General features: G+C 49.5%; 5 protein-coding genes across 5 annotated transcripts; all 5 read left to right on the top strand.

The window, feature by feature from the left end:
- The first annotated feature begins 327 nt into the window (after positions 1-327).
- LOC138843335 (ubiquitin carboxyl-terminal hydrolase 17-like protein 13) lies at positions 328-1920 on the top strand. The gene is made up of 2 exons (XM_070047141.1): positions 328-352; positions 443-1920. The coding sequence occupies exons 1-2, from the start codon at positions 328-330 to the stop codon at positions 1918-1920; spliced, it is 1503 nt and encodes a 500-aa protein (XP_069903242.1).
- A 2192-nt stretch (positions 1921-4112) lies between these two features.
- Positions 4113-5705, top strand: LOC138843334 (ubiquitin carboxyl-terminal hydrolase 17-like protein 6). Its single transcript, XM_070047140.2, has 2 exons — positions 4113-4137; positions 4228-5705. The coding sequence occupies exons 1-2, from the start codon at positions 4113-4115 to the stop codon at positions 5703-5705; spliced, it is 1503 nt and encodes a 500-aa protein (XP_069903241.1).
- Positions 5706-7889: 2184 nt separating this feature from the next.
- On the top strand, positions 7890-9482 carry LOC138843333 (ubiquitin carboxyl-terminal hydrolase 17-like protein 13). The gene is made up of 2 exons (XM_070047139.2): positions 7890-7914; positions 8005-9482. The coding sequence occupies exons 1-2, from the start codon at positions 7890-7892 to the stop codon at positions 9480-9482; spliced, it is 1503 nt and encodes a 500-aa protein (XP_069903240.2).
- A 2194-nt stretch (positions 9483-11676) lies between these two features.
- Positions 11677-13269, top strand: LOC138843332 (ubiquitin carboxyl-terminal hydrolase 17-like protein 6). Its single transcript, XM_070047138.2, has 2 exons — positions 11677-11701; positions 11792-13269. Exons 1-2 carry the CDS (start codon positions 11677-11679, stop codon positions 13267-13269), a joined length of 1503 nt encoding a protein of 500 aa, XP_069903239.1.
- A 2198-nt stretch (positions 13270-15467) lies between these two features.
- On the top strand, positions 15468-17060 carry LOC138843331 (ubiquitin carboxyl-terminal hydrolase 17-like protein 13). Its single transcript, XM_070047137.2, has 2 exons — positions 15468-15492; positions 15583-17060. The coding sequence occupies exons 1-2, from the start codon at positions 15468-15470 to the stop codon at positions 17058-17060; spliced, it is 1503 nt and encodes a 500-aa protein (XP_069903238.2).
- Positions 17061-23468: the final 6408 nt, after the last annotated feature.

Raw genomic sequence — 23468 nt, 5'->3', positions numbered from 1 at the left:
GAAGAACTCCAAGGCACATAGAAGCACATCATGGCACATCACCAAGTTCCACAAGGCACATGAAAGCCTTATCCTTCACATGCATCTTCCCCAGGTAGTGGAATCAAGCGGTGAAGGCCCAGAGGCTGTGAGGGCGTGAGACCACACCCTAAAGCCCCTAATCCCATCAAGGGCTGGAAGCGGATGGGTGGGTCCTGTAGCAGGTCCAGGGTGTGGCATGCAGTGTGGACTATAAAAGGAGGGGGGAGAGGAACAGGTGGTCCTTGGATGCCAGTCTCAGAGGTGGAAGCATCTTGCTGCCTTGTGACAGTGGCTCCTGGAGACATGATGGCTGCTTCACCTCTCAAGGAAGGTGAGTTCCACTTTAATGACTTGCCAACACGCCAACTTTCCCATTCTAGCTCAGAGGGGGATGATACTCATGGTGGTGTTTGTCTCCCAGGGAAATCACCACCCTCACCTCAGAAAGAGCTCCCGCTGCAAAGTGATTTGGCTTCGGGGGCGACCCATCTGGCTCCCAGTGGAGGAGCTTCTCTGAGCTGCAGCTGGAAGAGACCTTATGGCATTGGGGCCGGTCTGCAGAATACGGGCAACACCTGCTACCTGAATGCAGCCCTGCAGTGTCTCACGTATACCCCACCCCTCGCCAACTATATGCTGTCCCAGGTGCATTCTCAAAGCTGTCGTCGTTCGGATCGCTGCATTCTGTGTGCCGTGGAAACGCACTTTCTCTGGGCCCTGCACAGTCCTGGCGACGTGATCCAGCCCTGTCAAGTGCTGGCTGCTGGCTTTCACACAAACAGGCAGGAAGACGCCCACGAATTTCTGATGTTTGCTCTGGATGTCCTGAAGGCAGCAGGTCTGCCTGGGCTCACGGACGGGGTGGGTCCCCAAGAGGACCAATCTCCATCCCAGCAGATAGTGGGAGGACACTGGAGGTCTCAAATCCAATGTCTCCAGTGCCAAGGCATTTCAGAAACCTTGGACCCTTACCTGGAGATCGCGTTGGATATCAAGACAGCCGACAGTGTGGAGCAAGCTTTGCAGCACTTGGTGCAACCTGAAGAGCTGGCTGGAGAAAATGCCTATCACTGTGCTACCTGCCGACAGAAGACAGCTGCTTCCAAGACACTCACCTTGCAATCGGCTGGCAAGGTGCTTCTCTTTGTATTGAAACGGTTTTCTGAGTTCACGGGTGAGAAACTTGGAGGACAAGTGCACTATCCCGAGTGCCTGGACATGAGACCTTACATGTCTCAGCAGAACGGGAGGCCACTGGACTATGTTCTCTATGCGGTTCTCGTCCACGTTGGCTTGAGGTGTCAATCAGGACACTACTTCTGCTATGTCAAAGCTGGCAGTGGCCACTGGTATAAAATGGATGATGCGAAGGTCACTGCCTGTGACACCACTTGTGTCCTGAATCAAAGTGCCTACGTGCTATTTTATGTCCGCAAGAGTGGAGTTGGAGGAGAACATGGGACAGTGTCTCCAGGCAGGGGACCCTCCGACTTGGAGGCTGCAAACACACGTGGCCATACACCAGGAGAGCTTGAAAGGCCTTCCCCTCTTGAAGCTGGAGAGTCAGAGGAGCACTTGGAGCAAACAACTCAGGACTTGACCTTGGATGCGTGGCAAGCCCTCCAAGCCCAGAGCAGACCAAGGAGTGCATTCAGCCTCAGGACAGTGGAGCCCACGCTGCCCAGCAATGCGATCGTAATTCACCAGGCAAGATCTGCCGCAGGGATGAGGAAGCACCATCCTGACCAGGAAAGGGCCCTGCTGCACGGGGCAGCTGGGCACATCACTCAGCAGGTAGCCATGAATCCTGGCAACCTCCCTTGTCCGGGAGGAAGGAGCAAACCTCCCAAGAGGAAGAACAAACCTGCAAAGAGGCCTCTGTTGTTGCTGTTCCGCTGACGTTAGTGCAAGAGGACTTCACGATTATGTGGTTGGGTGACAGTGCACGAGTTAAGTGTTTGTATTTGCAAGGGCAAAGGGTTTGTCCTTATGAACTGTCCTAGGTGTGAATTGGAAGCTTAGGTTGGAACCAAATGTCTATGTCTTCTGCATTTGCAAGGGGTGAGAGACTGTGTTTTGTGTGAGGCCACAATGTTGGATCGAGATGTGTGCTTTCCAGCGTGTCATGTCGCTAAGCAATTGTTGAGATTGGAGGCACAGAACTCTCTGCTTCATGAAGGAATTCTGAAGCAGCTGAGAAAGATGGGGAATAATGGCCTCCTTCTCCTTTGGCTACAAACAATCCTGCTTCATGCTTTCCTCTCCATCACCTCTCATGGAAGTCTTGGTGACAGATTTCTCCAAGTCAATCGTGAGGGCGAACCTCATGGCCCTCTCTCTTACCACAATGTATGACCTCAGGTTGTCACAGTCCCTGGGAGTTTCGTTGCACCTACTAGGAGCCTCTGGAAATCAACCATTGTCTTGAAGCATCAACCACATTGTGTGATCATCCCAAGCTCCTGAACAGGAGCCCTTCATCCTCCAGAATCGCCACAGTTTGTGTTTCTTAAACTCACAACTGAAATCACAGCGTACTAACCTCCCACACAGGACCTCTGTCCTGAATGAATTGCATTAGGAGAGTTAACTGTGAAATGTGTTTTCAAACAGTTGTGTGTGTGTGTGTGTGTGTGTGTACCTTGTTTGAAATAAAGTAACTAAATTAAAACTGTAAAACTAAACCAAGGAAATTAAAGTATGCCTTTCTAAGGGTTTACCAAATAAAGAAACCTATTTTCCACTCTTAGTCTTTCCAGCGTTCTTCTTTGTTTGCATTTCAGAAATGGAAGCACATACCAGCACATCATGGAGGGGCCGGCACTGTGGCAGAGCAGGGGAAGACGCCGCCTGCCGTGCTGGCATCCCATATGGGCGCGGGTTCAAGTCCCAGCTGCTTGACTTCCGATCCAGCTCTCTGCTATGGCCTGGGAAAGCAGGACAAGGTGGCTTGCAACCTTGGGCCTCTGCACACACATGGCAGACCTGGAAGAAGCTTCTGGCTCAAGGATGTGGATAGGCACAGATCATGTGTTGTGGCAATTTGGGGAGTGAACCATTGGAAGGACAACCTCTCTCTCTCTCTCTCTCTCTCTCTCTCTCTCTCAGTCTCTCTCCCTTCATGCGTCCCTCCCTGTGCCTCTACATAACAGCACCTTTCAAATTCATATGGAAATCTTAGAAAAGTAGTATAGGGGCCATCGTTGTGGTGCAGTGGGTTAACGCCCTGTCCTGAAATGCCAGCATCCCGTATGGGCACTGGTTTGAGACCCGGCTGCTCCACTTGCAATCTAGCTCTCTGTTATGGCCTTGGAGAGCAGGACAAGATGGCCCAAGCCCTTGGCCGACTGTTCCTGCATGGGAGACATGGAGGAAGCCTCTGTCTCCTGGCTTCAGATTGGTGCAACTCTTGCTTTTTAGGCCAGTAGGGGAGTGAGTAATCGGATGGAACCCTCTCTCTCTCTTTCTCTCTCTCTCTCTCTGCCTCTCCTCGCTCTGTGTAACTCTGACTTTCCAATAAATAAAGAACCATTTAAAAAAGAAGAAAATATATCTTAATGGAGAATGGGACGGGGAATGGCAGATGAATGAGGAGAAGGGTTGGAAGGGTTGTATTCCATACGTAAAAAGCTTCTTTGGAGAATATGTACAGAATTGCACAACTAAACAAAAGTTAAAATGTTCCTTTATAAGGGCTCAGCAAACTAAAACCCAAAACCTGCTTTCAGCCATCAGTCTCTCCAGCATTCTTCTTTGTTTTCCTTGAAGAACTCCAAGGCACATAGAAGCACATCATGGCACATCACCAAGTTCCACAAGGCACATGAAAGCCTTATCCTTCACATGCATCTTCCCCAGGTAGTGGAATCAAGCGGTGAAGGCCCAGAGGCTGTGAGGGCGTGAGACCACACCCTAAAGCCCCTAATCCCATCAAGGGCTGGAAGCGGATGGGTGGGTCCTGTAGCAGGTCCAGGGTGTGGCATGCAGTGTGGACTATAAAAGGAGGGGGGAGAGGAACAGGTGGTCCTTGGATGCCAGTCTCAGAGGTGGAAGCATCTTGCTGCCTTGTGACAGTGGCTCCTGGAGACATGATGGCTGCTTCACCTCTCAAGGAAGGTGAGTTCCACTTTAATGACTTGCCAACACGCCAACTTTCCCATTCTAGCTCAGAGGGGGATGATACTCATGGTGGTGTTTGTCTCCCAGGGAAATCACCACCCTCACCTCAGAAAGAGCTCCCGCTGCAAAGTGATTTGGCTTCGGGGGCGACCCATCTGGCTCCCAGTGGAGGAGCTTCTCTGAGCTGCAGCTGGAAGAGACCTTATGGCATTGGGGCCGGTCTGCAGAATACGGGCAACACCTGCTACCTGAATGCAGCCCTGCAGTGTCTCACGTATACCCCACCCCTCGCCAACTATATGCTGTCCCAGGTGCATTCTCAAAGCTGTCGTCGTTCGGATCGCTGCATTCTGTGTGCCGTGGAAACGCACTTTCTCTGGGCCCTGCACAGTCCTGGCGACGTGATCCAGCCCTGTCAAGTGCTGGCTGCTGGCTTTCACACAAACAGGCAGGAAGACGCCCACGAATTTCTGATGTTTGCTCTGGATGTCCTGAAGGCAGCAGGTCTGCCTGGGCTCACGGACGGGGTGGGTCCCCAAGAGGACCAATCTCCATCCCAGCAGATAGTGGGAGGACACTGGAGGTCTCAAATCCAATGTCTCCAGTGCCAAGGCATTTCAGAAACCTTGGACCCTTACCTGGAGATCGCGTTGGATATCAAGACAGCCGACAGTGTGGAGCAAGCTTTGCAGCACTTGGTGCAACCTGAAGAGCTGGCTGGAGAAAACGCCTATCACTGTGCTACCTGCCTACAGAAGACAGCTGCTTCCAAGACACTCACCTTGCAATCGGCTGGCAAGGTGCTTCTCTTTGTATTGAAACGGTTTTCTGAGTTCACGGGTGAGAAACTTGGAGGACAAGTGCACTATCCCGAGTGCCTGGACATGAGACCTTACATGTCTCAGCAGAACGGGAGGCCACTGGACTATGTTCTCTATGCGGTTCTCGTCCACGTTGGCTTGAGGTGTCAATCAGGACACTACTTCTGCTATGTCAAAGCTGGCAGTGGCCACTGGTATAAAATGGATGATGCGAAGGTCACTGCCTGTGACACCACTTGTGTCCTGAATCAAAGTGCCTACGTGCTATTTTATGTCCGCAAGAGTGGAGTTGGAGGAGAACATGGGACAGTGTCTCCAGGCAGGGGACCCTCCGACTTGGAGGCTGCAAACACACGTGGCCATACACCAGGAGAGCTTGAAAGGCCTTCCCCTCTTGAAGCTGGAGAGTCAGAGGAGCACTTGGAGCAAACAACTCAGGACTTGACCTTGGATGCGTGGCAAGCCCTCCAAGCCCAGAGCAGACCAAGGAGTGCATTCAGCCTCAGGACAGTGGAGCCCACGCTGCCCAGCAATGCGATCGTAATTCACCAGGCAAGATCTGCCGCAGGGATGAGGAAGCACCATCCTGACCAGGAAAGGGCCCTGCTGCACGGGGCAGCTGGGCACATCACTCAGCAGGTAGCCATGAATCCTGGCAACCTCCCTTGTCCGGGAGGAAGGAGCAAACCTCCCAAGAGGAAGAACAAACCTGCAAAGAGGCCTCTGTTGTTGCTGTTCCGCTGACGTTAGTGCAAGAGGACTTCACGATTATGTGGTTGGGTGACAGTGCACGAGTTAAGTGTTTGTATTTGCAAGGGCAAAGGGTTTGTCCTTATGAACTGTCCTAGGTGTGAATTGGAAGCTTAGGTTGGAACCAAATGTCTATGTCTTCTGCATTTGCAAGGGGTGAGAGACTGTGTTTTGTGTGAGGCCACAATGTTGGATCGAGATGTGTGCTTTCCAGCGTGTCATGTCGCTAAGCAATTGTTGAGATTGGAGGCACAGAACTCTCTGCTTCATGAAGGAATTCTGAAGCAGCTGAGAAAGATGGGGAATAATGGCCTCCTTCTCCTTTGGCTACAAACAATCCTGCTTCATGCTTTCCTCTCCATCACCTCTCATGGAAGTCTTGGTGACAGATTTCTCCAAGTCAATCGTGAGGGCGAACCTCATGGCCCTCTCTCTTACCACAATGTATGACCTCAGGTTGTCACAGTCCCTGGGAGTTTCGTTGCACCTACTAGGAGCCTCTGGAAATCAACCATTGTCTTGAAGCATCAACCACATTGTGTGATCATCCCAAGCTCCTGAACAGGAGCCCTTCATCCTCCAGAAACGCCACAGTTTGTGTTTCTTAAACTCACAACTGAAATCACAGCGTACTAACCTCCCACACAGGACCTCTGTCCTGAATGAATTGCATTAGGAGAGTTAACTGTGAAATGTGTTTTCAAACAGTTGTGTGTGTGTGTGTGTGTGTGTGTACCTTGTTTGAAATAAAGTAACTAAATTAAAACTGTAAAACTAAACCAAGGAAATTAAAGTATGCCTTTCTAAGGGTTTACCAAATAAAGAAACCTATTTTCCACTCTTAGTCTTTCCAGCGTCCTTCTTTGTTTGCATTTCAGAAATGGAAGCACATACCAGCACATCATGGAGGGGCCAGCACTGTGGCAGAGCAGGGAAAGACGCCGCCTGCCGTGCTGGCATCCCATATGGGCGCGGGTTCAAGTCCCAGCTGCTTGACTTCCGATCCAGCTCTCTGCTATGGCCTGGGAAAGCAGGACAAGGTGGCTTGCAACCTTGGGCCTCTGCACACACATGGCAGACCTGGAAGAAGCTTCTGGCTCAAGGATGTGGATAGGCACAGATCACGTGTTGTGGCAATTTGGGGAGTGAACCATTGGAAGGACAACCTCTCTCTCTCTCTCTCTCTCTCTCTCAGTCTCTCTCCCTTCATGCGTCCCTCCCTGTGCCTCTACATAACAGCACCTTTCAAATTCATATGGAAATCTTAGAAAAGTAGTATAGGGGCCATCGTTGTGGTGCAGTGGGTTAACGCCCTGTCCTGAAATGCCAGCATCCCGTATGGGCACTGGTTTGAGACCCGGCTGCTCCACTTGCAATCTAGCTCTCTGTTATGGCCTTGGAGAGCAGGACAAGATGGCCCAAGCCCTTGGCCGACTGTTCCTGCATGGGAGACATGGAGGAAGCCTCTGTCTCCTGGCTTCAGATTGGTGCAACTCTTGCTTTTTAGGCCAGTAGGGGAGTGAGTAATCGGATGGAACCCTCTCTCTCTCTTTCTCTCTCTCTCTCTCTGCCTCTCCTCGCTCTGTGTAACTCTGACTTTCCAATAAATAAAGAACCATTTAAAAAAGAAGAAAATATATCTTAATGGAGAATGGGACGGGGAATGGCAGATGAATGAGGAGAAGGGTTGGAAGGGTTGTATTCCATACGTAAAAAGCTTCTTTGGAGAATATGTACAGAATTGCACAACTAAACAAAAGTTAAAATGTTCCTTTATAAGGGCTCAGCAAACTAAAACCCAAAACCTGCTTTCAGCCATCAGTCTCTCCAGCATTCTTCTTTGTTTTCCTTGAAGAACTCCAAGGCACATAGAAGCACATCATGGCACATCACCAAGTTCCACAAGGCACATGAAAGCCTTATCCTTCACATGCATCTTCCCCAGGTAGTGGAATCAAGCGGTGAAGGCCCAGAGGCTGTGAGGGCGTGAGACCACACCCTAAAGCCCCTAATCCCATCAAGGGCTGGAAGCGGATGGGTGGGTCCTGTAGCAGGTCCAGGGTGTGGCATGCAGTGTGGACTATAAAAGGAGGGGGGAGAGGAACAGGTGGTCCTTGGATGCCAGTCTCAGAGGTGGAAGCATCTTGCTGCCTTGTGACAGTGGCTCCTGGAGACATGATGGCTGCTTCACCTCTCAAGGAAGGTGAGTTCCACTTTAATGACTTGCCAACACGCCAACTTTCCCATTCTAGCTCAGAGGGGGATGATACTCATGGTGGTGTTTGTCTCCCAGGGAAATCACCACCCTCACCTCAGAAAGAGCTCCCGCTGCAAAGTGATTTGGCTTCGGGGGCGACCCATCTGGCTCCCAGTGGAGGAGCTTCTCTGAGCTGCAGCTGGAAGAGACCTTATGGCATTGGGGCCGGTCTGCAGAATACGGGCAACACCTGCTACCTGAATGCAGCCCTGCAGTGTCTCACGTATACCCCACCCCTCGCCAACTATATGCTGTCCCAGGTGCATTCTCAAAGCTGTCGTCGTTCGGATCGCTGCATTCTGTGTGCCGTGGAAACGCACTTTCTCTGGGCCCTGCACAGTCCTGGCGACGTGATCCAGCCCTGTCAAGTGCTGGCTGCTGGCTTTCACACAAACAGGCAGGAAGACGCCCACGAATTTCTGATGTTTGCTCTGGATGTCCTGAAGGCAGCAGGTCTGCCTGGGCTCACGGACGGGGTGGGTCCCCAAGAGGACCAATCTCCATCCCAGCAGATAGTGGGAGGACACTGGAGGTCTCAAATCCAATGTCTCCAGTGCCAAGGCATTTCAGAAACCTTGGACCCTTACCTGGAGATCGCGTTGGATATCAAGACAGCCGACAGTGTGGAGCAAGCTTTGCAGCACTTGGTGCAACCTGAAGAGCTGGCTGGAGAAAATGCCTATCACTGTGCTACCTGCCGACAGAAGACAGCTGCTTCCAAGACACTCACCTTGCAATCGGCTGGCAAGGTGCTTCTCTTTGTATTGAAACGGTTTTCTGAGTTCACGGGTGAGAAACTTGGAGGACAAGTGCACTATCCCGAGTGCCTGGACATGAGACCTTACATGTCTCAGCAGAACGGGAGGCCACTGGACTATGTTCTCTATGCGGTTCTCGTCCACGTTGGCTTGAGGTGTCAATCAGGACACTACTTCTGCTATGTCAAAGCTGGCAGTGGCCACTGGTATAAAATGGATGATGCGAAGGTCACTGCCTGTGACACCACTTGTGTCCTGAATCAAAGTGCCTACGTGCTATTTTATGTCCGCAAGAGTGGAGTTGGAGGAGAACATGGGACAGTGTCTCCAGGCAGGGGACCCTCCGACTTGGAGGCTGCAAACACACGTGGCCATACACCAGGAGAGCTTGAAAGGCCTTCCCCTCTTGAAGCTGGAGAGTCAGAGGAGCACTTGGAGCAAACAACTCAGGACTTGACCTTGGATGCGTGGCAATCCCTCCAAGCCCAGAACACACCAAGGAGTGCATTCAGCCTCAGGACAGTGGAGCCCACGCTGCCCAGCAATGCGATCGTAATTCACCAGGCAAGATCTGCCGCAGGGATGAGGAAGCACCATCCTGACCAGGAAAGGGCCCTGCTGCACGGGGCAGCTGGGCACATCACTCAGCAGGTAGCCATGAATCCTGGCAACCTCCCTTGTCCGGGAGGAAGGAGCAAACCTCCCAAGAGGAAGAACAAACCTGCAAAGAGGCCTCTGTTGTTGCTGTTCCGCTGACGTTAGTGCAAGAGGACTTCACGATTATGTGGTTGGGTGACAGTGCACGAGTTAAGTGTTTGTATTTGCAAGGGCAAAGGGTTTGTCCTTATGAACTGTCCTAGGTGTGAATTGGAAGCTTAGGTTGGAACCAAATGTCTATGTCTTCTGCATTTGCAAGGGGTGAGAGACTGTGTTTTGTGTGAGGCCACAATGTTGGATCGAGATGTGTGCTTTCCAGCGTGTCATGTCGCTAAGCAATTGTTGAGATTGGAGGCACAGAACTCTCTGCTTCATGAAGGAATTCTGAAGCAGCTGAGAAAGATGGGGAATAATGGCCTCCTTCTCCTTTGGCTACAAACAATCCTGCTTCATGCTTTCCTCTCCATCACCTCTCATGGAAGTCTTGGTGACAGATTTCTCCAAGTCAATCGTGAGGGCGAACCTCATGGCCCTCTCTCTTACCACAATGTATGACCTCAGGTTGTCACAGTCCCTGGGAGTTTCGTTGCACCTACTAGGAGCCTCTGGAAATCAACCATTGTCTTGAAGCATCAACCACATTGTGTGATCATCCCAAGCTCCTGAACAGGAGCCCTTCGTCCTCCAGAATCGCCACAGTTTGTGTTTCTTAAACTCACAACTGAAATCACAGCGTACTAACCTCCCACACAGGACCTCTGTCCTGAATGAATTGCATTAGGAGAGTTAACTGTGAAATGTGTTTTCAAACAGTTGTGTGTGTGTGTGTGTGTGTGTGTACCTTGTTTGAAATAAAGTAACTAAATTAAAACTGTAAAACTAAACCAAGGAAATTAAAGTATGCCTTTCTAAGGGTTTACCAAATAAAGAAACCTATTTTCCACTCTTAGTCTTTCCAGCGTTCTTCTTTGTTTGCATTTCAGAAATGGAAGCACATACCAGCACATCATGGAGGGGCCGGCACTGTGGCAGAGCAGGGGAAGACGCCGCCTGCCGTGCTGGCATCCCATATGGGCGCGGGTTCAAGTCCCAGCTGCTTGACTTCCGATCCAGCTCTCTGCTATGGCCTGGGAAAGCAGGACAAGGTGGCTTGCAACCTTGGGCCTCTGCACACACATGGCAGACCTGGAAGAAGCTTCTGGCTCAAGGATGTGGATAGGCACAGATCATGTGTTGTGGCAATTTGGGGAGTGAACCATTGGAAGGACAACCTCTCTCTCTCTCTCTCTCTCTCTCTCTCTCTCTCTCAGTCTCTCTCCCTTCATGCGTCCCTCCCTGTGCCTCTACATAACAGCACCTTTCAAATTCATATGGAAATCTTAGAAAAGTAGTATAGGGGCCATCGTTGTGGTGCAGTGGGTTAACGCCCTGTCCTGAAATGCCAGCATCCCGTATGGGCACTGGTTTGAGACCCGGCTGCTCCACTTGCAATCTAGCTCTCTGTTATGGCCTTGGAGAGCAGGACAAGATGGCCCAAGCCCTTGGCCGACTGTTCCTGCATGGGAGACATGGAGGAAGCCTCTGTCTCCTGGCTTCAGATTGGTGCAACTCTTGCTTTTTAGGCCAGTAGGGGAGTGAGTAATCGGATGGAACCCTCTCTCTCTCTTTCTCTCTCTCTCTCTCTGCCTCTCCTCGCTCTGTGTAACTCTGACTTTCCAATAAATAAAGAACCATTTAAAAAAGAAGAAAATATATCTTAATGGAGAATGGGACGGGGAATGGCAGATGAATGAGGAGAAGGGTTGGAAGGGTTGTATTCCATACGTAAAAAGCTTCTTTGGAGAATATGTACAGAATTGCACAACTAAACAAAAGTTAAAATGTTCCTTTATAAGGGCTCAGCAAACTAAAACCCAAAACCTGCTTTCAGCCATCAGTCTCTCCAGCATTCTTCTTTGTTTTCCTTGAAGAACTCCAAGGCACATAGAAGCACATCATGGCACATCACCAAGTTCCACAAGGCACATGAAAGCCTTATCCTTCACATGCATCTTCCCCAGGTAGTGGAATCAAGCGGTGAAGGCCCAGAGGCTGTGAGGGCGTGAGACCACACCCTAAAGCCCCTAATCCCATCAAGGGCTGGAAGCGGATGGGTGGGTCCTGTAGCAGGTCCAGGGTGTGGCATGCAGTGTGGACTATAAAAGGAGGGGGGAGAGGAACAGGTGGTCCTTGGATGCCAGTCTCAGAGGTGGAAGCATCTTGCTGCCTTGTGACAGTGGCTCCTGGAGACATGATGGCTGCTTCACCTCTCAAGGAAGGTGAGTTCCACTTTAATGACTTGCCAACACGCCAACTTTCCCATTCTAGCTCAGAGGGGGATGATACTCATGGTGGTGTTTGTCTCCCAGGGAAATCACCACCCTCACCTCAGAAAGAGCTCCCGCTGCAAAGTGATTTGGCTTCGGGGGCGACCCATCTGGCTCCCAGTGGAGGAGCTTCTCTGAGCTGCAGCTGGAAGAGACCTTATGGCATTGGGGCCGGTCTGCAGAATACGGGCAACACCTGCTACCTGAATGCAGCCCTGCAGTGTCTCACGTATACCCCACCCCTCGCCAACTATATGCTGTCCCAGGTGCATTCTCAAAGCTGTCGTCGTTCGGATCGCTGCATTCTGTGTGCCGTGGAAACGCACTTTCTCTGGGCCCTGCACAGTCCTGGCGACGTGATCCAGCCCTGTCAAGTGCTGGCTGCTGGCTTTCACACAAACAGGCAGGAAGACGCCCACGAATTTCTGATGTTTGCTCTGGATGTCCTGAAGGCAGCAGGTCTGCCTGGGCTCACGGACGGGGTGGGTCCCCAAGAGGACCAATCTCCATCCCAGCAGATAGTGGGAGGACACTGGAGGTCTCAAATCCAATGTCTCCAGTGCCAAGGCATTTCAGAAACCTTGGACCCTTACCTGGAGATCGCGTTGGATATCAAGACAGCCGACAGTGTGGAGCAAGCTTTGCAGCACTTGGTGCAACCTGAAGAGCTAGCTGGAGAAAACGCCTATCACTGTGCTACCTGCCTACAGAAGACAGCTGCTTCCAAGACACTCACCTTGCAATCGGCTGGCAAGGTGCTTCTCTTTGTATTGAAACGGTTTTCTGAGTTCACGGGTGAGAAACTTGGAGGACAAGTGCACTATCCCGAGTGCCTGGACATGAGACCTTACATGTCTCAGCAGAACGGGAGGCCACTGGACTATGTTCTCTATGCGGTTCTCGTCCACGTTGGCTTGAGGTGTCAATCAGGACACTACTTCTGCTATGTCAAAGCTGGCAATGGCCACTGGTATAAAATGGATGATGCGAAGGTCACTGCCTGTGACACCACTTGTGTCCTGAATCAAAGTGCCTACGTGCTATTTTATGTCCGCAAGAGTGGAGTTGGAGGAGAACATGGGACAGTGTCTCCAGGCAGGGGACCCTCCGACTTGGAGGCTGCAAACACACGTGGCCATACACCAGGAGAGCTTGAAAGGCCTTCCCCTCTTGAAGCTGGAGAGTCAGAGGAGCACTTGGAGCAAACAACTCAGGACTTGACCTTGGATGCGTGGCAAGCCCTCCAAGCCCAGAGCAGACCAAGGAGTGCATTCAGCCTCAGGACAGTGGAGCCCACGCTGCCCAGCAATGCGATCGTAATTCACCAGGCAAGATCTGCCGCAGGGATGAGGAAGCACCATCCTGACCAGGAAAGGGCCCTGCTGCACGGGGCAGCTGGGCACATCACTCAGCAGGTAGCCATGAATCCTGGCAACCTCCCTTGTCCGGGAGGAAGGAGCAAACCTCCCAAGAGGAAGAACAAACCTGCAAAGAGGCCTCTGTTGTTGCTGTTCCGCTGACGTTAGTGCAAGAGGACTTCACGATTATGTGGTTGGGTGACAGTGCACGAGTTAAGTGTTTGTATTTGCAAGGGCAAAGGGTTTGTCCTTATGAACTGTCCTAGGTGTGAATTGGAAGCTTAGGTTGGAACCAAATGTCTATGTCTTCTGCATTTGCAAGGGGTGAGAGACTGTGTTTTGTGTGAGGCCACAATGTTGGATCGAGATGTGTGCTTTCCAGCGTGTCATGTCGCTAAGCAATTGTTGAGATTGGAGGCACAGAACTCTCTGCTTCATGAAGGAATTCTGAAGCAGCTGAGAAAGATGGGGAATAATGGCCTCCTTCTCCTTTGGCTACAAACAATCCTGCTTCATGCTTTCCTCTCCATCACCTCTCATGGAAGTCTTGGTGACAGATTTCTCCAAGTCAATCGTGAGGGCGAACCTCATGGCCCTCTCTCTTACCACAATGTATGACCTCAGGTTGTCACAGTCCCTGGGAGTTTCGTTGCACCTACTAGGAGCCTCTGGAAATCAACCATTGTCTTGAAGCATCAACCACATTGTGTGATCATCCCAAGCTCCTGAACAGGAGCCCTTCGTCCTCCAGAATCGCCACAGTTTGTGTTTCTTAAACTCACAACTGAAATCACAGCGTACTAACCTCCCACACAGGACCTCTGTCCTGAATGAATTGCATTAGGAGAGTTAACTGTGAAATGTGTTTTCAAACAGTTGTGTGTGTGTGTGTGTGTGTGTGTGTACCTTGTTTGAAATAAAGTAACTAAATTAAAACTGTAAAACTAAACCAAGGAAATTAAAGTATGCCTTTCTAAGGGTTTACCAAATAAAGAAACCTATTTTCCACTCTTAGTCTTTCCAGCGTCCTTCTTTGTTTGCATTTCAGAAATGGAAGCACATACCAGCACATCATGGAGGGGCCAGCACTGTGGCAGAGCAGGGAAAGACGCCGCCTGCCGTGCTGGCATCCCATATGGGCGCGGGTTCAAGTCCCAGCTGCTTGACTTCCGATCCAGCTCTCTGCTATGGCCTGGGAAAGCAGGACAAGGTGGCTTGCAACCTTGGGCCTCTGCACACACATGGCAGACCTGGAAGAAGCTTCTGGCTCAAGGATGTGGATAGGCACAGATCATGTGTTGTGGCAATTTGGGGAGTGAACCATTGGAAGGACAACCTCTCTCTCTCTCTCTCTCTCTCTCTCTCAGTCTCTCTCCCTTCATGCGTCCCTCCCTGTGCCTCTACATAACAGCACCTTTCAAATTCATATGGAAATCTTAGAAAAGTAGTATAGGGGCCATCGTTGTGGTGCAGTGGGTTAACGCCCTGTCCTGAAATGCCAGCATCCCGTATGGGCACTGGTTTGAGACCCGGCTGCTCCACTTGCAATCTAGCTCTCTGTTATGGCCTTGGAGAGCAGGACAAGATGGCCCAAGCCCTTGGCCGACTGTTCCTGCATGGGAGACATGGAGGAAGCCTCTGTCTCCTGGCTTCAGATTGGTGCAACTCTTGCTTTTTAGGCCAGTAGGCGAGTGAGTAATCGGATGGAACCCTCTCTCTCTCTTTCTCTCTCTTTCTCTCTCTCTCTCTCTGCCTCTCCTCGCTCTGTGTAACTCTGACTTTCCAATAAATAAAGAACCATTTAAAAAAGAAGAAAATATATCTTAATGGAGAATGGGACGGGGAATGGCAGATGAATGAGGAGAAGGGTTGGAAGGGTTGTATTCCATACGTAAAAAGCTTCTTTGGAGAATATGTACAGAATTGCAAAACTAAACAAAAGTTAAAATGTTCCTTTATAAGGGCTCAGCAAACTAAAACCCAAAACCTGCTTTCAGCCATCAGTCTCTCCAGCATTCTTCTTTGTTTTCCTTGAAGAACTCCAAGGCACATAGAAGCACATCATGGCACATCACCAAGTTCCACAAGGCACATGAAAGCCTTATCCTTCACATGCATCTTCCCCAGGTAGTGGAATCAAGCGGTGAAGGCCCAGAGGCTGTGAGGGCGTGAGACCACACCCTAAAGCCCCTAATCCCATCAAGGGCTGGAAGCGGATGGGTGGGTCCTGTAGCAGGTCCAGGGTGTGGCATGCAGTGTGGACTATAAAAGGAGGGGGGAGAGGAACAGGTGGTCCTTGGATGCCAGTCTCAGAGGTGGAAGCATCTTGCTGCCTTGTGACAGTGGCTCCTGGAGACATGATGGCTGCTTCACCTCTCAAGGAAGGTGAGTTCCACTTTAATGACTTGCCAACACGCCAACTTTCCCATTCTAGCTCAGAGGGGGATGATACTCATGGTGGTGTTTGTCTCCCAGGGAAATCACCACCCTCACCTCAGAAAGAGCTCCCGCTGCAAAGTGATTTGGCTTCGGGGGCGACCCATCTGGCTCCCAGTGGAGGAGCTTCTCTGAGCTGCAGCTGGAAGAGACCTTATGGCATTGGGGCCGGTCTGCAGAATACGGGCAACACCTGCTACCTGAATGCAGCCCTGCAGTGTCTCACGTATACCCCACCCCTCGCCAACTATATGCTGTCCCAGGTGCATTCTCAAAGCTGTCGTCGTTCGGATCGCTGCGTTCTGTGTGCCGTGGAAACGCACTTTCTCTGGGCCCTGCACAGTCCTGGCGACGTGATCCAGCCCTGTCAAGTGCTGGCTGCTGGCTTTCACACAAACAGGCAGGAAGACGCCCACGAATTTCTGATGTTTGCTCTGGATGTCCTGAAGGCAGCAGGTCTGCCTGGGCTCACGGACGGGGTGGGTCCCCAAGAGGACCAATCTCCATCCCAGCAGATAGTGGGAGGACACTGGAGGTCTCAAATCCAATGTCTCCAGTGCCAAGGCATTTCAGAAACCTTGGACCCTTACCTGGAGATCGCGTTGGATATCAAGACAGCCGACAGTGTGGAGCAAGCTTTGCAGCACTTGGTGCAACCTGAAGAGCTAGCTGGAGAAAACGCCTATCACTGTGCTACCTGCCGACAGAAGACAGCTGCTTCCAAGACACTCACCTTGCAATCGGCTGGCAAGGTGCTTCTCTTTGTATTGAAACGGTTTTCTGAGTTCACGGGTGAGAAACTTGGAGGACAAGTGCACTATCCCGAGTGCCTGGACATGAGACCTTACATGTCTCAGCAGAACGGGAGGCCACTGGACTATGTTCTCTATGCGGTTCTCGTCCACGTTGGCTTGAGGTGTCAATCAGGACACTACTTCTGCTATGTCAAAGCTGGCAATGGCCACTGGTATAAAATGGATGATGCGAAGGTCACTGCCTGTGACACCACTTGTGTCCTGAATCAAAGTGCCTACGTGCTATTTTATGTCCGCAAGAGTGGAGTTGGAGGAGAACATGGGACAGTGTCTCCAGGCAGGGGACCCTCCGACTTGGAGGCTGCAAACACACGTGGCCATACACCAGGAGAGCTTGAAAGGCCTTCCCCTCTTGAAGCTGGAGAGTCAGAGGAGCACTTGGAGCAAACAACTCAGGACTTGACCTTGGATGCGTGGCAAGCCCTCCAAGCCCAGAACAGACCAAGGAGTGCATTCAGCCTCAGGACAGTGGAGCCCACGCTGCCCAGCAATGCGATCGTAATTCACCAGGCAAGATCTGCCGCAGGGATGAGGAAGCACCATCCTGACCAGGAAAGGGCCCTGCTGCACGGGGCAGCTGGGCACATCACTCAGCAGGTAGCCATGAATCCTGGCAACCTCCCTTGTCCGGGAGGAAGGAGCAAACCTCCCAAGAGGAAGAACAAACCTGCAAAGAGGCCTCTGTTGTTGCTGTTCCGCTGACGTTAGTGCAAGAGGACTTCACGATTATGTGGTTGGGTGACAGTGCACGAGTTAAGTGTTTGTATTTGCAAGGGCAAAGGGTTTGTCCTTATGAACTGTCCTAGGTGTGAATTGGAAGCTTAGGTTGGAACCAAATGTCTATGTCTTCTGCATTTGCAAGGGGTGAGAGACTGTGTTTTGTGTGAGGCCACAATGTTGGATCGAGATGTGTGCTTTCCAGCGTGTCATGTCGCTAAGCAATTGTTGAGATTGGAGGCACAGAACTCTCTGCTTCATGAAGGAATTCTGAAGCAGCTGAGAAAGATGGGGAATAATGGCCTCCTTCTCCTTTGGCTACAAACAATCCTGCTTCATGCTTTCCTCTCCATCACCTCTCATGGAAGTCTTGGTGACAGATTTCTCCAAGTCAATCGTGAGGGCGAACCTCATGGCCCTCTCTCTTACCACAATGTATGACCTCAGGTTGTCACAGTCCCTGGGAGTTTCGTTGCACCTACTAGGAGCCTCTGGAAATCAACCATTGTCTTGAAGCATCAACCACATTGTGTGATCATCCCAAGCTCCTGAACAGGAGCCCTTCATCCTCCAGAATCGCCACAGTTTGTGTTTGTTAAACTCACAACTGAAATCACAGCGTACTAACCTCCCACACAGGACCTCTGTCCTGAATGAATTGCATTAGGAGAGTTAACTGTGAAATGTGTTTTCAAACAGTTGTGTGTGTGTGTGTGTGTGTGTTTACCTTGTTTGAAATAAAGTAACTAAATTAAAACTGTAAAACTAAACCAAGGAAATTAAAGTATGCCTTTCTAAGGGTTTACCAAATAAAGAAACCTATTTTCCACTCTTAGTCTTTCCAGCGTTCTTCTTTGTTTGCATTTCAGAAATGGAAGCACATACCAGCACATCATGGAGGGGCCGGCACTGTGGCAGAGCAGGGAAAGCCGCCGCCTGCCGTGCTGGCATCCCATATGGGCGCGGGTTCAAGTCCCAGCTGCTTGACTTCCGATCCAGCTCTCTGCTATGGCCTGGGAAAGCAGGACAAGGTGGCTTGCAACCTTGGGCCTCTGCACACACATGGCAGACCTGGAAGAAGCTTCTGGCTCAAGGATGTGGATAGGCACAGATCATGTGTTGTGGCAATTTGGGGAGTGAACCATTGGAAGGACAACCTCTCTCTCTCTCTCTCTCTCTCTCTCTCTCAGTCTCTCTCCCTTCATGCGTCCCTCCCTGTGCCTCTACATAACAGCACCTTTCAAATTCATATGGAAATCTTAGAAAAGTAGTATAGGGGCCATTTTTGTGGTACAGTGGGTTAACGCCCTGTCCTGAAATGCCAGCATCCCGTATGGGCACTGGTTTGAGACCTGGCTGCTCCACTTGCAATCTAGCTCTCTGTTATGGCCTTGGAGAGCAGGACAAGATGGCCCAAGCCCTTGGCCGACTGTTCCTGCATGGGAGACATGGAGGAAGCCTCTGTCTCCTGGCTTCAGATTGGTGCAACTCTTGCTTTTTAGGCCAGTAGGGGAGTGAGTAATCGGATGGAACCCTCTCTCTCTCTTTCTCTCTCTCTCTCTGCCTCTCCTCGCTCTGTGTAACTCTGACTTTCCAATAAATAAAGAACCATTCAAAAAAGAAGAAAATGTATCGTAATGAAGAATGGGACAGGGAATGGCAGATGAATGAGGAGAAGGGTTGGAAGGGTTGTATTCCATACGTAAAAAGCTTCTTTGGAGAATATGTACAGAATTGCAAAACTAAACAAAAGTTAAAATGTTCCTTTATAAGGGCTCAGCAAACTAAAACCCAAAACCTGCTTTCAGCCATCAGTCTCTCCAGCATTCTTCTTTGTTTTCCTTGAAGAACTCCAAGGCACATAGAAGCACATCATGGCACATCACCAAGTTCCACAAGGCACATGAAAGCCTTATCCTTCACATGCATCTTCCCCAGGTAGTGGAATCAAGCGGTGAAGGCCCAGAGGCTGTGAGGGCATGAGACCACACCCTAAAGCCCCTAATCCCATCAAGGGCTGGAAGCGGATGGGAGGGTCCTGTAGCAGGTCCAGGGTGTGACATGCAGTGTGGACTATAAAAGGAGGGGGGAGAGGAACAGGTAGGTGGTCCTTGGATGCCAGTCTCAGAGGTGGAAGCATCTTGCTGCCTTGTGACAGTGGCTCCTGGAGACATGATGGCTGCTTCACCTCTCAAGGAAGGTGAGTTCCACTTTAATGACTTGCCAACACGCCAACTTTCCCATTCTAGCTCAGAGGGGGATGATACTCATGGTGGTGTTTGTCTCCCAGGGAAATCACCACCCTCACCTCAGAAAGAGCTCCCGCTGCAAAGTGATTTGGCTTCGGGGGCGACCCATCTGGCTCCCAGTGGAGGAGCTTCTCTGAGCTGCAGCTGGAAGAGACCTTATGGCATTGGGGCCGGTCTGCAGAATACGGGCAACACCTGCTACCTGAATGCAGCCCTGCAGTGTCTCACGTATACCCCACCCCTCGCCAACTATATGCTGTCCCAGGTGCATTCTCAAAGCTGTCGTCGTTCGGATCACTGCATTCTGTGTGCCGTGGAAACGCACTTTCCCTTGGCCCTCCACAGTCCTGGCGACGTGATCCAGCCCTGTCAAGTGCTGGCTGCTGGCTTTCACACAAACAGGCAGGAAGACGCCCACGAATTTCTGATGTTTGCTCTGGATGTCCTGAAGGCAGCAGGTCTGCCTGGGCTCACGGACGGGGTGGGTCCCCAAGAGGACCAATCTCCATCCCAGCAGATAGTGGGAGGACACTGGAGGTCTCAAATCCAATGTCTCCAGTGCCAAGGCTAAACTAAACCAAGTAGGGGGTGGAGCCAAGATGGCGGAATAGTGAGGGCGCGCACCGATAGTCCGGGAAAATTTAGTTTAATAAAAGGGGAGTTACGGTAGCCTCAGAAAAAAGAACCAGGAAAATGTTGCAGGGGAAACTCTTCTGGATCCAGTGGCCGTGAATCGGAGGATCTACTGGGAGAACAAGGTCGCGCACCGCGTGGAAGCCAAGCCGCGGGACCGAGCAGGGTCTGCGCGCCAGTGCTCAAAGGGGAGTGCATGCCACACACACAACAGTGGTGAGACTTGGGATGTTCAGGGCTCCGAGTCCTCACATCGGCGCTGGAAGGGGAGGTGAGCTCAATAACCCGAGACATTGGTGGGGAAACGGGGTCAGAATCTAGAGGGGGGCCGGAAAGTGCAGCAAACTCACTACCGGAAAGAAGGAAAAAAAGCTTCCAGGTTTCTCTTCCCCCTAACCTTGCAAAGGTTACAAGGCTGCAAGGCTTGAAGAATTCCCAAGAGACAAAGAGCAGGCCCCCTCTCTGGATTTACATACCAATGGGGGAGAGCTAAGGAACTGAGTCACTACAATTCAGTAGCCTAGGCAACCCAGTGGGACTCCAGAGGAGCCTAAGGGACTCTGGGACTCTGTGGGTAGAAGCCAAAGACTGGAAGCCCTGCGGTGTTACTTACCCCCTGAATAAATAAAATACATAAATAAATAAAAAGAGAGAGATTTACCACGCATAACCTGAGGGTGTCACCTTTGCACACCCTTAACCAGGAAGAACCAGGCAGAGCTCTCAGGCAGCACCCATCTCAAGCCTACAAGGCTCCTCCATCAGCAGGCAGTCCACTTAACACGGACACAGTAAAAAAAAAAAAAAAACGCACAGTGACGCAAGAAGAATTAACTATGCCGAGTAACAAACACAGAAATAGAGGGAACAAGATCAACGATGACACTATGATGCCTCCAAATAAGCAAAAGTCCCCAAGCCAAGATTATGAAGATGATGAGATAGAAGAAATGCAAGATACGGATTTCAAAAAATTTATGATAAGAACATTTAGAAGTTTTCAAAAGCAAATCCTTGAACTACAGAAATCCTTATTGGACAAGATTGAAAATCTCTCTCGTGAAAATGAAATTTTAAGGAAGAGTCAAAATGAAACTCAGAAACTAGTAGAACAGGAAAGTGTGATAGTGAAGAGAAATCAAAATGAAATGAAGAGCTCAATAGATCAAATGACAAACACATTAGAAAGCCTTAAAAACAGAATGGGTGAAGCAGAAGAGAGAATATCGGACTTAGAAGATAGAGCACAGGAAAACATACAGTCAAACCAAAGAAAAGAAGAGGAAATTAGAAATCTAAAAAATATTGTTGGGAATCTACAGGATACTATTAAAAAAACCAACATTCGATTTCTAGGAGTTCCTGAAGGCATGGAGAGGGAGAAAGGATTAGAAGGCCTTTTTAGTGAGATACTAGCAGAGAACTTTCCAGGTTTGGAGAAGGACAGAGACATCCTAGTACAGGAAGCTCATAGAACCCCCAATAAACATGACCAAAAGAGATCCTCACCACGACACGTGGTAATTAAACTTACCACAGTGAAACATAAAGAAAAGATCCTAAAATGTGCAAGAGAGAAACGTCAGATTACTCTCAGAGGATCTCCAATCAGACTCACAGCAGACTTCTCATCAGAAACACTACAGGCTAGGAGGGAATGGCGAGACATAGCACAGGTGCTAAGAGAAAAAAATTGCCAGCCCAGAATATTATATCCTGCCAAGCTCTCATTTGTGAATGAAGGTGAAATAAAGACCTTTCATAGCAAACAGAAATTGGAGGACTTTGTGGCCACTCGTCCGGCCCTGCAAAAGATACTTGAAGATGTGCTACACTCAGAAACACAGAAACACGGCCATCAATATGAAAGAAGGGAAAGGAAGAACACCTACCAGTAAAAGAGCATGGGAAGCTCAAAGCATATACTAGAAAATATTTCCGGGAAAATGGCAGGGCAAAGTCACTACGTATCAATAGTCACATTGAACATTAATGGTCTGAATTCTTCAGGTAAAAGACACCGTTTGGCTGACTGGCTCAAAGAACACAACCCAACTATTTGTTGCCTACAAGAAACACATCTCTCTAACAAAGAGGCAAGCAGACTGAAAGTGAAAGGTTGGAAAAAGATATTCCATGCCAACAGAAACCAAAAAAAAAGCAGGTGTAGCCATATTAATATCAGACAAAATAAACTTTAATACAAAAACTGTTAAGAGAGACAAAGAGGGACACTATATAATGATTAAGGGTTCAATTCAACAGGAAGATGTAACTATTATAAATGTATATGCACCTAATTACAGGGCACCAGTCTATTTAAAAGATATGTTAAGGGACTTAAAGGGAGATTTAGATTCCAATACAATAGTACTGGGGGACTTCAATACTCCACTCTCAGAAATAGACAGATCATCCGGACAGAAGATCAACAAGGAAACAGCAGATTTAATTGACACTATTGCCCAAATGGATCTAACAGATATCTACAGAACTTTCAACCCTACATCTACAGACTTCACATTCTTCTCAGCAGCGCATGGAACCTTCTCCAGGAATGATCACATACTAGGCCATAAAGCAAGTCTCAGCAAATTTAAAAGAATTAGAATCATACCATGCAGCTTCTCAGACCACAGCGGAATGAAGCTGGAAATTAGCAACTCAGGAAACCCCAGAAAGTATGCAAACACATGGAGACTGAACAACATGCTCCTGAATGCACACTGGGTCATTCAAGAAATCAAAAGAGATATCAAAAACTTTCTGGAAGTAAATGAAGACAACAACACAACATATCAAAACTTATGGGATACAGCAAAAGCAGTATTGAGAGGCAAATTTATAGCAATAGGTGCCTATATCAAGAAATTGGAAAGGTACCAAATAAATGAGCTTTCAGCCTATCTCAAGGACCTAGAAAAACTGCAGCAAACCAAACCCAAATCTAGTAGGAGAAGAGAAATAATTAAAACCAGAGAAGAAATTAACAGGATTGAATCCAAAAAAAACACTACAAAAAATCAGCCAAGCGAGAAGCTGGTTTTTTGAAAAAATAAACAAAATTGACACCCCATTGGCCCAACTAACTAAAAAAAGAAGAGAAAAGACCCAAATCAATAAAATCAGAGATGAAAAAGGAAACGTAACAACAGACACCACAGAAATAAAAAGAGTCATCAGAAATTACTACAAGGACCTGTATGCCAGCAAACAGGAAAACCTATCAGAAATGGATAGATTCCTGGACACATGCAATCTACCAAAATTGAACCATGAAGACATAGAAAACCTAAATAGACCCATAACTGAAACAGAAATTGAAACAGTAATAAAGGCCCTCCCAACAAAGAAAAGCCCAGGACCAGATGGATTCACTGCTGAATTCTACCAGACATTTAAAGAAGAACTAATCCCATTTCTTCTCAAACTATTCAGAACAATCAAAAAAGAGGGAATCCTCCCAAATTCTTTTTAGGAAGCCAGCATCACCTTAATCCCTAAGCCAGAG

The sequence above is a fragment of the Oryctolagus cuniculus genome, chromosome 8, assembly GCF_051225735.1.
Source record: "Oryctolagus cuniculus isolate XC-2025 breed Fujian yellow rabbit chromosome 8, ASM5122573v1, whole genome shotgun sequence".
In the NCBI taxonomy this organism is placed as follows: Eukaryota; Metazoa; Chordata; class Mammalia; order Lagomorpha; family Leporidae; genus Oryctolagus; species Oryctolagus cuniculus.
Note: the sequence above shows the minus strand (reverse complement) of the source record. Positions and strands in the feature narration are given on the sequence as shown.

Coding starts and splice junctions, on each gene's coding strand:
- LOC138843334 (XM_070047140.2), top strand. CDS start 4,113: ATGGCTGCTTCACCTCTCAAGGAAG. Junction 4,138..4,227: donor TGCTTCACCTCTCAAGGAAG/GTGAGTTCCACT, acceptor TTTGTCTCCCAG/GGAAATCACCACCCTCACCT.
- LOC138843332 (XM_070047138.2), top strand. CDS start 11,677: ATGGCTGCTTCACCTCTCAAGGAAG. Junction 11,702..11,791: donor TGCTTCACCTCTCAAGGAAG/GTGAGTTCCACT, acceptor TTTGTCTCCCAG/GGAAATCACCACCCTCACCT.
- LOC138843333 (XM_070047139.2), top strand. CDS start 7,890: ATGGCTGCTTCACCTCTCAAGGAAG. Junction 7,915..8,004: donor TGCTTCACCTCTCAAGGAAG/GTGAGTTCCACT, acceptor TTTGTCTCCCAG/GGAAATCACCACCCTCACCT.
- LOC138843335 (XM_070047141.1), top strand. CDS start 328: ATGGCTGCTTCACCTCTCAAGGAAG. Junction 353..442: donor TGCTTCACCTCTCAAGGAAG/GTGAGTTCCACT, acceptor TTTGTCTCCCAG/GGAAATCACCACCCTCACCT.
- LOC138843331 (XM_070047137.2), top strand. CDS start 15,468: ATGGCTGCTTCACCTCTCAAGGAAG. Junction 15,493..15,582: donor TGCTTCACCTCTCAAGGAAG/GTGAGTTCCACT, acceptor TTTGTCTCCCAG/GGAAATCACCACCCTCACCT.